The sequence below is a fragment of the Canis lupus genome, chromosome 24 (assembly GCF_011100685.1).
Source record: "Canis lupus familiaris isolate Mischka breed German Shepherd chromosome 24, alternate assembly UU_Cfam_GSD_1.0, whole genome shotgun sequence".
NCBI lineage: Eukaryota > Metazoa > Chordata > Mammalia > Carnivora > Canidae > Canis > Canis lupus.
The window spans coordinates 33,139,493-33,152,190 of record NC_049245.1 but is presented as its reverse complement, the minus strand read 5'-3'; the positions used below and the strand labels follow the sequence as shown (position 1 = coordinate 33,152,190).

The window sequence follows — 12,698 nt, the reverse complement described above, 5'->3', positions numbered from 1 at the left end:
CAGGTTTGGAACATTTGTAGGATTTCTGTACCTTATACAATAAGCAGTAGGCCAGCATTGCTGCTTCTCTGAGCATGGCTGGTCACCCTAGCACAAACCCAAGGGCTGACAGACCTGGCACCAGTCAGGGTGTTATAGAGGTGCAGGCTCTAGCTTTCTCTTTCTGTGAAGAGAGACAACATGGACAAGGAAGGCGTGCGTCTGACAAGTGCACAAGAGCCCATCTTCTCAGGAAGTGAGACGAGTCCCCAGAAGCCAAAAGGAAGGTGGCAGGGATGGGGGGCAGTCATGACCCAGACAAGGGCCAGGGGACAGTGCCAGAGACAGCCTCATAGCTAGGCAATGAGAGTCACTGGCTCAGAAGGGAACTATGCATAGGGCTCACATTCGGGTGTCCCTGGCCCCCGGGAAAGACAGACACACAGAACAAGGAATGGTGGAAAGAGAGAGGGAGAAAATAAAGACAAACATCTGGAAACCTTATGATGAAAACTGAGAGTTAGAGACAAAGGGTAGGGAGACAGAGAGAGAGAGAGGAAGATAGTAAGATACAGTAATAAAGATTAAAATGAGCCAGGACCTAAAAGAAATGCAGATAGCCATCAAAAGGGAACGAGGTGAGGAATAAGAGCACAAGGAGATGTAGAGCATGAGGGTGAGCAGTGGGTTCACAGACAGATGGACGGAATATGGCAGACAGAGCTGTTTAGTCAAGGGATGATTTCACGTAGTTTGGACAGGCTCCCAGATGGAGCCCTCAGTGTTTGCCTCAATTCCCTTTCTTGCTGTGCCCAATGGAAGGACTTGATTGAACTCCTGACTTAGGAAAAAAAGAAGAGGTCACCCCCAAGCTAGCCAGGAGCCCAGCCATTTCTGACCTATTATTCAGAGAGACACAGGACTCGGGTGGCAGGTGACACTCATTCAGGCGCTCTGTGTGGGTATGGCTGACCTTCTATATTGCCCTGTCTTCTGGAACTTCCTCCACCCCGCCCTACTCCTGCGAGGCAGGCAGCCTACCTCATGGCCTGATGGCTCTCCTCATCTCCCAGCGACCCCTCCCTGGCATTTCCCCCAATAGACTCTTTATGATCTAATCTCATCTTGACACCTGCTTTTCAGAGGCTCCAAAGAACATGCCCATCTATTTGCTGGGGCTTGAATTATTCAGGCAGTGAAGGGAAAAAAAGCGGGAGACACAAGAGTGTCAGAAAAGAAAGAACAAGTTTTTTCTCTGATACATATGACTACTGAATGAAGATAGTAATTAAATTCCCTTAGACACTTTAAAAATTAGAGTGAGGTCCCATATTTAAATAACAATTTTCATCACATACCTAAAATTTTAGCACTTGCGGTCATATAAACAATGACAAAATGTCAACTGAAAACCTTCTAGGCAATAGTGCCTTTACAAAAATTTGTTTCAGGTGTACGTGTCAAAGAAAAATAAATTTTTTAAAGATCACTCTCCCAGACCTGAAACCCTTGTGTGACCCCTAATTGAGACTGAATCACATAGCAAGAGGTGAGAAGATGCCAGGCTAAATAACATTTCATTATTAGGTAGACTAGGGGCTCAACCCCCAAACTAAGACTCACCTAAGGTAGCTAACCTGGGTCAGAGCTTTTCCTTTTCCTGATTGATGATGGTCCTAAATTTTAGACCCTAATGTCATAACTTAGAACTAAGGCATGGCCTGCTCCACTTCCAGCCCTAAATTCCGGACCTGGCCCTAGACCATCCTACTCCAAGTGTTAAGGCGGCCACAGCAGTACCACAGACGATGTAGCAGAAAAGCTTCCTCCTCCATCTCCAGGTAATGGAGCTACTGTTCACAGGATCCACACACAGAAGATATGACTCAAAAACATGCCCCTGGAACCTGACCAACAGAAAATCTGAGGGTCAGGAGACATTGAGAGTGAGAAACAGCAGAAAACGAGAAGTCAAGAACCAGCCAAAATTAAATATAAAAGGGCAGCCTGCTCCCTTCTTACAAACTCTAAAGGATCCCCCCAAAAGGCAGAAGACAGAGAAAGGGCAGGGTGGCGGGTGGATATCCAACAGTCTTAGATTTTCATGTAGATTTAAATAAGTCACACTTTATTTCTTTGCATTCTTTCATGTTAATAAGCATTTAACTCTCCATAAAAGGACGTTTGGTGAGTGAGGAGAGCCTGGAGGAAGAACTGGGGATCAGTTATCCAAGTCTGAGCCTGTCGGATGGGTCTTCTCAGGTCTGGTTAGGAAGGGGTTTCTACCTGGGGAGAGAGGAGGGACTCAGATGTGAGAAGGTGCAAAGGGGTGGGGGTGGAGGGGTGCAGAGGGCAGGAGGATGTTCACTGGATCCCAAGACCACCCTGGTCTGCATCCTGCTGGGTACCCTCCTCCCAGGAGCGCCCAGATGTGCTGCCCAGGAGTCAGGAACAGGGGACAGGGAATTCTAAGAGCCATCCTAAGGAATTAGAATCTTATAATCCCCTTACCTGGAAGTTGAAATGTGGAGATGAAAGTGATTCATTATCATAAACTGTAAGAAAAAAACAATGGCAGTTGAACACAATAAAAATTCAGTAACAGTCGAGGGATAATCTTGTGGATCATCTTGTCCGAACGGCCCCATCGTTCCGGTGCCCGTCACACGAAGTGGACTTGTGTGCCCTTTGGAGGAAGGGGCCCTGGGCAGGCCGACCTGGGCAGCAAGCCCAATCTCAAGGCCCACCCCAGCTGGGAAGAGCTCTGATCGCAAAGACTCCTAAGAGCAGCGTCAGTGCCAGGACACCTTGTTCTTCGGGAACATTCCCGGCGCAGCCCGAGGGCGGCTGTTGGGGGAGTGGGGGGCTCTCACCTCAGTCCAGGCTGAGCCAGGGCTCCAGACACTGCCGCCTGCAGTTGTAGAAGCAACACTTGCGGTCCGCCTTGCAACCTCTGTCACGATAGCACAGAGGTAAGAGGACGAAAGGGCACTCGTGTAAAAACTCCGGGCAATATCCAGGCTTCTGCACAGCTGAGGAAGAGGCCACAGGGTGAGTTGGGGGCGCCGGGGCGTCGTGGCCGGGCACCGGCGCCAGCAGGTCCCCGGGACCGCTCCGAAGGGAGCCCCCCCCCGCCGCCCGCGGGCCCCCTGCGCCCGGGGACACGCACCCTTCCGCCGCCCCCGGCCCCAGGGCTGCGCCGAGGGGAGGCCGAGGAGGAGGAGGAGGAGGACCGCGGGCAGCGCCGCCGGCCGGAGCAGCTTCATCGCGCCGAGCCTGTGCGCAAGGTGCGCGGGGATTCTTGGCCTATATCGCCTCTGGCGGGGGCCCGCCGGCAGGGGGCGCTGTGACCCCCGGGGTCCGAGGTCCCCGGTGCCTCCCTCCCACCTGGAAAAGGCGGGGGCTTCCTTCCCGCCCCCAGCCCCGCTCCAGGAGAGGCCTTGCAGTCCCCCGGGCGCATAGGAGGGTCGGGGCTGGCCTGGCCCTTAATACTTCTTGCTTTACGGAGAGGATTTTGAAGCCTTATAAGAGAGAACCGATTTTCCCAGGGCGATTCCTTAGGTCAGATAAACTCCGCTAAGTGTCCGGAACAATTTAAAGCCCAGCCCACTGGAGCCCCTGCCTTGGGCTCAGGTCACGATCACCGGGTCCAGGTCATGATCACGGGGTCCTGGGATCCAACCCCACGTAGAGTCTCCTGCTCAGGGGGCATCTGCTTCTCCCTCTGCCCCTCCTCCCCCTGCTCCTGTGCACACTCTCTCCCCCCCCCCAAAAAAAATAAATAAAATCTTTAAAAAATATAAATAAATAAAGCCCACCCCCTCCCAGCAAACTTCAGAAATGGGTACATTTGAAGAGCTTACTTTGAAAAGATGAACCTGTGAAACGCACACAGACACAAAGACAAGGCAAGAAAATGAGCTGTTAGCAAGATGCTATCTAGACCTACAGAGACCATCAAGACCATCAAGACCATCTAGACCTCTGGCGTCAGGCACCAGAGGCAGAGCTGGAAGTCGTACGATGTTTTGTGCCTTAACTCCTGTCTTTATGCCTCCATGACCTTGTATAAACTTCATTTGCTGATACGATCTAACTGGAGATCCCTTTGGAACCTGAAGTCCAGGCCTGAAGACCCTGCAAGCTCTCCCTGCCCTCCCATAAAAGTGTGTGTTGTTTCTGCTTGCTTGGTGGCAAAGAACATACCCATCTTAAGCAATGGGAAGAAACAGGTGTCTGGATGCTCACAGGAGAATCCGCACCAGCTGTGGGAGACAGAGCTGCTGAAAAGGCTCAGTCCCTGGAGCGGCAACTCTTTACATCTATTCCTTTCTTTGCAGTGCTATCTCATAGCTACCTCCTGGCATTTTTCCACTGTGCATCTTCCTTTCTAGCTCTAGCTTGGCCTATCCTCTGTGAAGTTTTTGTCCTCGTTTAGAAAAAAAAAAAAAAAAAGATTCTTTCCAATGGGTTTAGCAGGCAAATAACATAAAAGTGTCTGCATTTTTATTCTCAGGATTTTTGTTTGCAGTCCCACATGCCCACTCATGACCTTTCTATTTTTAAAGAAACTTGATATTCACTGCAGTTTTATGCTACCAAAACATGACAAAGGTATGACATGCAAAGGAAACTATATGTCAATCTTATTATAGATGTAAGGCAAAAACCCTAAGGAAAATATTAGCCAGTGAATTTTGTCCTATATAAAAATGGTGATGCATCATAAACAAGTGGGGACTTATTTCAATCATTTGTGGTTGATTTAACATTCAAAAGTCAGCCAGTGGAATACTCCTTACTAATAAATAAAGGGGAAATCCTATGATAATCTCCACATCAGCAGAATATGTAAAAAATCATGTATCTATTAATGATAGAAGAGTATAATGGTACAGGATTAGAAGTTCACTGAGTTCCTTTGATAGCAAGCCTCTATAAAATCCCTGCTACAGAATGATAAAGACTACTCCTCCATAAAAGCTGTTAGAATACTAACAAATATTGTCAAAATCAACCTTTTCAGAACTTTAGAACTTACCCAAGGCTTCCAACAATCCATGAAGTGTTTATTCAAGAGGAACAGGTGCATCTCAGCAAGAAGAAAGAGCTTTGTGGCAATTTGACGTGCCCCACTCATATCCCTTTCTTCCTGGCTGGGAGGTAGCCTTGAGGGCAGCAGGCTCGCATTGCAGGAGGTGTGAAAACGGGCAGCATAGCTGTCACCAAAGTACAGAGTACCTTTGATGCTACTCAAAAACTCTATCACCAAGAAATTGTCACAATTTGACCAGGCAATTTCATAAAAAGAGCCTTTTTTTATTTCACCCAACTCAGAGCTTTTCTTTGTGGTCAATCCTCTCCCTGAGTCAATTTGTTTGGCATTATGGCATCTTCAGACAGTGAGACCAATTGGAGCTAGTGAAAGGCTGACCAAAAAACATAAAAAGAAGTGGGGAATGAGATGTCTAGGAGGTTTTAAAGCTTTCTATCCTGTTCATGGGAATTCGTGGGAATTCTTGGGAATCTAGAAGGCCACAAACACATGTGGGATTGTGTATATGCCTAAGTGCTGTGTACATGTGATTTATATATTGGCCCCATCCTTCAACTTGATTAAGATTGTATGACTTATTATGATTGTCATGTACTTGCTGTTGGGTTGGATACAGTCACTACCTTGGGATCTATCTTGGTGTTTGCCTTGTGGTATATGATTGAGTGATTCTCTACCTTGATATTAGTCTGGCATGTCACTGCCCTTAGACTATGCCCTTGTTCTTGATTAGGATTTTTTGTCTGATAATGATCATTGCCATATACTTGCTTTATTTTATTTTATTTTTTTAAAGATTTTATTTATTTATTCATGAGAGACAGAGAGAGAGAGGCAGAGACACAGGCAGAGGGAGAAGCAGGCTCCATGCAGGGAGCCTGACGTGGGACTCGATCCCAGGTCTCCAGGATCACACCCTGGGCTGAACATATACCTGCTTTAAAGTTGGGGTATAATAACTGCCTTTGGAGCCAACCTCTTGTCTGCCTTTTTTGTCCAGAATAGTGTGGACCCTGTTCTGTTTGGAAATCTGTATAATCCATCTGGTAATTAATAATAAGAATGTCTGGCCTTAATAATCTCCAAAGTTCCCTTCCATCTCTTACCCCTCCCACCTGCTCCCCGCCAACTCATGATGTTCCCCCAGAGGGTTGTGGCTTGGGTTGCAGCAGCAGAATTCATTCCCATCGGGGAAAAGAATATGTGCCTGAATAGGTTCTCTGCTAGCACCCAGAATATCCTTAAAAGCCATTCTCCTTGACAAGCTTTTCCTCAAGCCCACCTCCTACACTTACCACTGAGTCCCATCATAGCTACTTGGTTCTCAAAAATGAGCAGAGAAAGGAAAAAGATAGTATACTTCATTTTGCCAGAAGAGCCTTGGCTGAGAGCTGAATTGGGTTTCTCATGTATGCCTTCCTTGATTGTATGTGCCAGGGGTTAGCTGAAGTCACAAAAGACATTGCCCTTTCTTAGCTTATCAATAAATGCTACCTTCCTCAGTCCTGCTCAATAGGGGACATTGTCAGAGTTCCCAGGGACTTTGTGCATGGACATGATGTCAGAGGCCTTTGTCTTCCCCTATAAGCTCCAGCAAATCTTTATCAATACTCATAGGTCATCAGGCTAAGCCTTCTGTATTTATAGAAAAAATTCAGTCCAGAGAAGAGAACTTACTTCAGGTTACAAAACTAATCCTTCCATGATGCCATCATTTAAATACTCCATCACAAGTATAAGCCTGTACTTCTCCTTGTTTCAAAATGGGCTTGAGATAACATTCTATTTTACCTGAGAAGGAATAGTCATAGGGAAGAAGATAAGTCCGCTTCACAAAATGCCAAGTCAGGCATTATCATGAGGTTGTGGTTGATTTAACATTCAAAAGTCAGCCAGTGGAATACTCCTTACTAATAAATAAAGGGGAAATCCTATGATAATATCCACATCAGCAGAATATGTAAAAAAGACATTGAAGACAGTGCAACTTTATGGAAGCCAAATAAAGAAGGTTTCAAGAAGCAAACAGTATGTGCCAATTACAAAACTGGCTGTGAGGGTCATCAGGACAAAGACTGATATGTACCCAAAGTTTTTACTGTCTTCGGTGGCTGCTAGTAACTTTAATTACAGAAGATTAATACTGTTGCTATGTTGAGTTGTCAGTTGGAAGATAGAGAATAGAAGTAGCATTTTCAAGAAGTCTGAATTTGCAATGGAGTGGGGGTCTGGACCATACCTGTAGATAAGGTGAGCTCCAGAGATTTGCAAAGTTTGGGAGGAACTTAACATGTTTTAGTGGTGATGGGAATGAGTGTTGGATAAAAAAGTAAGAGTGTTGGTTTTCTTATTGGATTCTTTTCAGTCTTTCCCCTTTTTTTTTAACCAAACGACAAAATTAATTTTTTAAAAGATTTTATTTGTTTATTAGAGAGAGAGAGAGACAGAGAGACAGAGAGCATGAGTAGGGAGTGGGGCAGAGGGAGATAGAGAAGCAGATTCCCCACTGAGCAGGGACCCCTGATGCAGGGCTTGATCCCAGGATCCTGAGATCATGGCCTGAGCTGAAGGCAGACGCTTAACTGACTGAACCACCCAGGTGCCCCCAAAATTAATTTTCTAACAAAAAATTTCCTACATAAATAGTAAACAGCTACAGCCCAATAGTCTGTGAGGAATATTTGCCACCACCAATGAATTCATTAATATATTGAGAGAGGATACAAAGAGAATATTCCCAACTTATCTAGAGAAGTACAGTTTTCTGCAAATGTGAGAAGATCTTTAATAGTCTAAGTGCATTCCTTTACTTTGACCCATGAAAATTGGCTTGTGGGCAGACCACAGGACCAGTGAAGCATCCCAAGAGTGACCTTGTATGCATTCAGAACACATGGAAGGTGGTTCTGGAGGAAGGATGGCTTGAAAACATATTTCCAATCATTCTATACTAAAATCCTAATCTCCCTGTAAGAAATGCCATGTGTAAGAGAAAAAGGGAAAGACCAACTGAGTTTTTATGTGAGGAACATAGAATAAAAATTTCTAAGTTGTCAGACATAAGGCATGTGAGCTACATGGTTCCACTTAGCCATTCCGAGCTCCTACCAAGGTTATGTGTGTGCCCCAAGGGTAGTAGTATCAAGAGCTGAGGGGCAATATTTTCCTGGGGCAGAGACCTGAGCAGATAAGGTTGAAATGTTCCTGAACTATAACTGCCTACAGTACCTACTGTGCCCTAATTACCTATGCACTCCTTCCCACTATTCCTTCAAGAAATGCCAGAAACCACTCTATTCCAAGCTGACTAGTAGAAGAAAAGATCTGATAGCATTAATCCTATTTATGGGCCAAAGAACAAAACCTCTGTCTAATCCTGTGTGCAGAAGATACAGATAAAACAGAGGGACTGAAGATTTGCAAAACAAACCAGACAATTGCAAACAAAAAATAGCATAAGATAATGATACTCATATTAGAATAGGGTTCAATGAAATTTGGGGGGAAAAGTATTTCAAAATTAAAAAGGAATATATTGATAAAAATGAAAGAGTCAGTGCTTTCAAAAGCAGAAAAATGGATAATTCACCTATGAAAATAAATAAAACTTGACCCATAATTAAAGAAGTTCAAGTTAAAACAAACATGATTCCTTTTTTTATTGGGGCCTATGAGACTGGTTTCCCACCACTGATTTTGGGTAATTCTATCTACCACTGGCCTCTGTCTCGGGTACTGTGAAATGAGTGGCTTGGTCTCTTAGGACCTTTCTTGCTTGAGAAAGACTCCAAGTGTCTAAGCAAAGATCTCTGCCTGGTGAGGAGCAAATTGGCAAAAGAAGAGCAGGAAGGTCATTGGAAGGACAATGAAATGATACAGAACACCTCATGATAATGGCTGACTTGGCATTTTGTGAAGCAGACTTATCTTCTTCCCTAACCTACATTGTATTTGACTCTGTGCTTTGGCTTGAGTCATCCCATCACCGTGGAGTGCCTGCTATGAACTTGATTTCTGGTTCAGGTAAAATGAATAGATCAGCAAGGGACTTTTTTTTTTTTTTTTTTTTTTTTGAAAGGCTAACCGTCTTCGAGGGTTTGTGAACATCCAATGGAAAGAGAAAAAAAAAAATAGTGCCAAGATAGGTAGCTCCCAGCCCAGTTGTGCTCTTGACTCCTAGTGTGAACTTTGATGGCTCCACAGTTTTCCCACCTGCAGGATGAGGGTGCGTATCTGGATTATGTCAAAGGGGACTTCCAACTCCACATGCAGTGGAAGGTTGTGGTCCAGGGCATCTGTGACAAGCTGAGAAGCACATGGTGTCTATACATGATCCTTGTCATTCATGAACTCCTCGGGGCAGACACACATGGCTGGCTAGAACAAAGTGTCCTCATCTGAGGAACTTCTGGACAAGGAGAGCCTAGGAAGTGGCCAAAGGATGTGCAAAAATGATCAGTGACTCTGGATCCTCAACCCCCAAAATGCACACAAGGCCTGCCGATATGATATCAGGATTTTATCTCAGCCCAAACCTCCTCAGCTGCAAAATGCTGTGTCTCTGGCAGAAGCATGTGAGCTGCTCCCAGTTAATTGCATGCCTTTTGACTAGGCCTCCCATTTGGGGCACGGCCACCAGCATCTCTGGGTAATTTCAGTAGTATCATGTGGCCTCCCACATCATGCTTGCTCCCTCTCCTCACCACTACACGTAAAGTTGAAAGTGTCTTTATGAGGCAGTAGGTGGTTTAGAGAATGCCAGCCCAGAGGCCTCGGAGGCCCTATTGCTTCAACCCCCTTCCTTTTTACATTTGGTTAAACTATAGGCTAGAAGCTGAGGCCAGACCCAGAGCAAAGGGGATGGTGCTCACAGTGGGAATGGGAGTGGTTTAGACAATGTTCATTTCCTGACAGCTAAGCATACAAACACCATTCCTATAATTAGGAAGTCTCCTGCTGGGCTAGTGATGGCAGTGGGAGGCTGAGCTCAGGTCCCCCACAGATGAAGGAAAGTCCGGATGCCTGCTCTCTCTGTCTTCTCTGCAGCCACCACATGTGCACCAGTACTGGTTCAAACAATGCAGGCACGGACTGTCATGTGAGGCTTAGTGGTTGTAAGCAGCAGACACAGAGATAGGAAGATGCAAGAATTTATTGCTGCAGCCGATAGCCACAGCATCTCACCTTTCAGGAAGGGGAGTGAATGTGTTGGTGGCCAAGGCTTTGGCAGTGTCCTGCTGACAAGATGTGACATCAGCTTGCCTGGAGGCCGCAGTGCTGTGCTTTATTGTGACTCGGGAGTAAAAGATCTTGCATGTTTTAAAAGTAAAAGACAGATGTTACTGAAGAATTAGTGTCCCCATAAAAACACTAGGTTACAGACTGGGGAAGACCAAGCATCACACAGCATGGAAAAATTGAGAATGTAACTGGAGTTAGAATAGGGTCAGAAAAGTGATTCAGGTTTATTTTAAGTGACTTTGTGAAATAAGTTACCACGGAGGGAAACACTGGTAACAGAGCTGTCTTGCTGTCTAGCTTAGTATGAGAAGGCATTTTCCCAGGATGTTCCCTTGGGGACCAGGGAGTGTGGTCTCTGTCGCCGAGGCTATAACATTTATGGCGTTCCCTTTGTGGGTGTCAGCTTAAAAAGTTGCATGGGGGAGTTTTGAACCTTATGGAAATCCACAGAGGAGAGGCGACTTAGTGTTTGTTGACTGCCCATTCTGTGGAATTCCCTTCTTATACGTTTGGCACCTTTCTTTTTGAGTCTGTTTTGAGTCTGGTTGAGAGCCAGAGACGCCCTCCCATGGTAGATAGTGAACAAACAGGCTCATTTTCATTCACCCCAGACACCTAGGGCTGCTCAGCAAATCTGATCCTCCCCCTGGCACTTCAGATCTCCCCGAGTGACTCCAAGCAGCAAGGATGAAGGGGGGTTCTTTCCCAGGGCCACATCGTCGCATTATCCACAGCAGCACGCGTCAGGGGCACTGGTGGCCATAGCGAGTGTGCAACAGCCGCGTGTCCACATCACACAGTCGTGGAGCTGTGCTTCTGGCTGTGGTCATGCTGCTGAATTCTTTCTTACGATACCCCCGAGCCTGAATTTTCATAATCCCTGGAGCCACGTTTTGCAGATTGGGTTCTTGGGGAAGCAGGAGCTGAGACAGAGCAAGGGGCTCAAGTTCCTTTGCAAAATGCCACCAGTGAAAAGTACCAGAGAGAAGCAGGGCTGGGCACAGACAGAGAGCCATCGCTATGCCGCCAGCCTCCCCGGGAGCTCTGGAGCAAGTGTTTTCCATTAAAGGAGTCATCGCTTGGGCAGAAAGCCCCAGGGCGTTACCCCATCCCTGGCTGGGGGTCCCCCACTGGAGCACTACGCCTGTGCCTGAGAAGTGCTCAGCTGTGCATGCTCGCTGCAGCTGGGAGGACAGGGGCTCCTGGAGGGGAATCTGAGCTGCACCTGTCGCAGTCAGACCCAGTCTGTGGGGTGCGTGTCTCTGCACACACGGGGGCACAGCTCCTTAGGGGGCCGGCGCTCTTCCAGCAGGGAAGTGGGGCGAATTTCAGCACCAGCCCCTGCAGCTGGCGCCAGGCCCGTAGCCGCTCCCCCTGGTTGCCCTGCTGGTCACTCCATTCCGCGGCTTCCTTGTCCTCAGCTGCCATCAGTGTTACACTCTGTGGCTTACCTCCAGGGGGTGTGACCCAAACCCTCCTGAAGGGTCACCACACCCAGCTCGGGCCAGGGCAGCTGCGCTTGTCCGTTCGCGGTGGCACAGGAAAGATGCCACCGAGAAACTCTGTTCTGTGCCTTTCCTCTGGGCAGCTTCCCTGCCGTTCGCTGGCTCTGCCTGTCCTGTCCTCACTGAGCTCCTGTCTAAGTTTAGGAAAAATCTTTTTGGATTGGTTTTGCAGATCAGCTCCTTAAGAGCCTACACTGGAATTCTGATGTTGGTGCCTTGCCCCACTCTCTAAAGCTGACACATCACCAGCCTTGAAAATAACAGCCCAGCCCTGCATCAAGGAAGATAGTGGCTGGTCCCCTCTGTCCTCACCCTAACAACCACACATGCCACACCCAGCAGCGTCCTCTCTCCCTCCCACCCCTCCTCACCCTCCGGACAGCAGCCAGAAAGGGGTGAGGAAAGAAGCTGGTCTGCCAAATGGTCTCAGGATGATTGTGTCTCTCTCACTACTGGTTTCTACTGTGGTGCTTCATTTTATTTATTTCTGCGTCCTTTCTTTTTATCTAGGATAAGTAGGTAGAGGTTTGTCTATTTGGTAAATATTTTTTAAAATAAGATTTTGATTTATTAATTCTAGCTACTGTTTTCTTATTCTCAACCTTATAAATGTATTATTTTACCTTTACTATTATTACTTTTTTAGGTGTCCTTTGGTTTACTCTTTTTTATTTAAGATTTTATTTATTTATTCATGAGAGACACAGAGAGAGAGAGAGAGAGGCAGAGGGAGAAAGAAGCAGACTCCACGCAGGGAGCCCAACGTGGGACACGACCTGGGACTCAAGGATCACGCCCTGGGCTGAAGGTGGCACTAAACCACTGAGCCACCCAGGCTGCCCTTTCTCGGCTTTTTTGATGTAAATTTTGATGTACTTATTTTCATCATTTTGTTTTATTGATTGAAGTATTTCAGA

The 12,698-nt window shown here is 46.6% G+C and overlaps 2 protein-coding genes across 5 annotated transcripts in view; one reads left to right on the top strand and one right to left on the bottom strand.

The window, feature by feature from the left end:
- Nucleotides 1-2,086: 2,086 nt before the first annotated feature.
- Nucleotides 2,087-11,704, bottom strand: LOC111092073. Its single transcript, XM_038572994.1, has 6 exons — nucleotides 11,502-11,704; nucleotides 5,021-5,198; nucleotides 3,843-3,857; nucleotides 2,853-3,011; nucleotides 2,491-2,534; nucleotides 2,087-2,265 (listed from the first exon to the last, which is right to left on the bottom strand). Exons 1-6 carry the CDS (start codon nucleotides 11,702-11,704, stop codon nucleotides 2,262-2,264), a joined length of 603 nt encoding a protein of 200 aa, XP_038428922.1. The 3' UTR covers nucleotides 2,087-2,261.
- The window catches only part of WFDC5 (WAP four-disulfide core domain 5), a 33,107-nt gene continuing 23,123 nt past the window's right edge, over nucleotides 2,715-12,698 (top strand). For 2 of the 4 annotated variants that reach the window (XM_038572435.1, XM_038572434.1), the window contains exon 1: nucleotides 2,715-2,951. The gene's annotated coding sequence lies outside the window, so the exon portion shown is untranslated. Of the gene's footprint in view, nucleotides 3,031-12,698 lie in introns of all 4 variants that reach the window. The other 2 variants (XM_038572433.1, XM_038572432.1) reach the window with 1 other exon arrangement.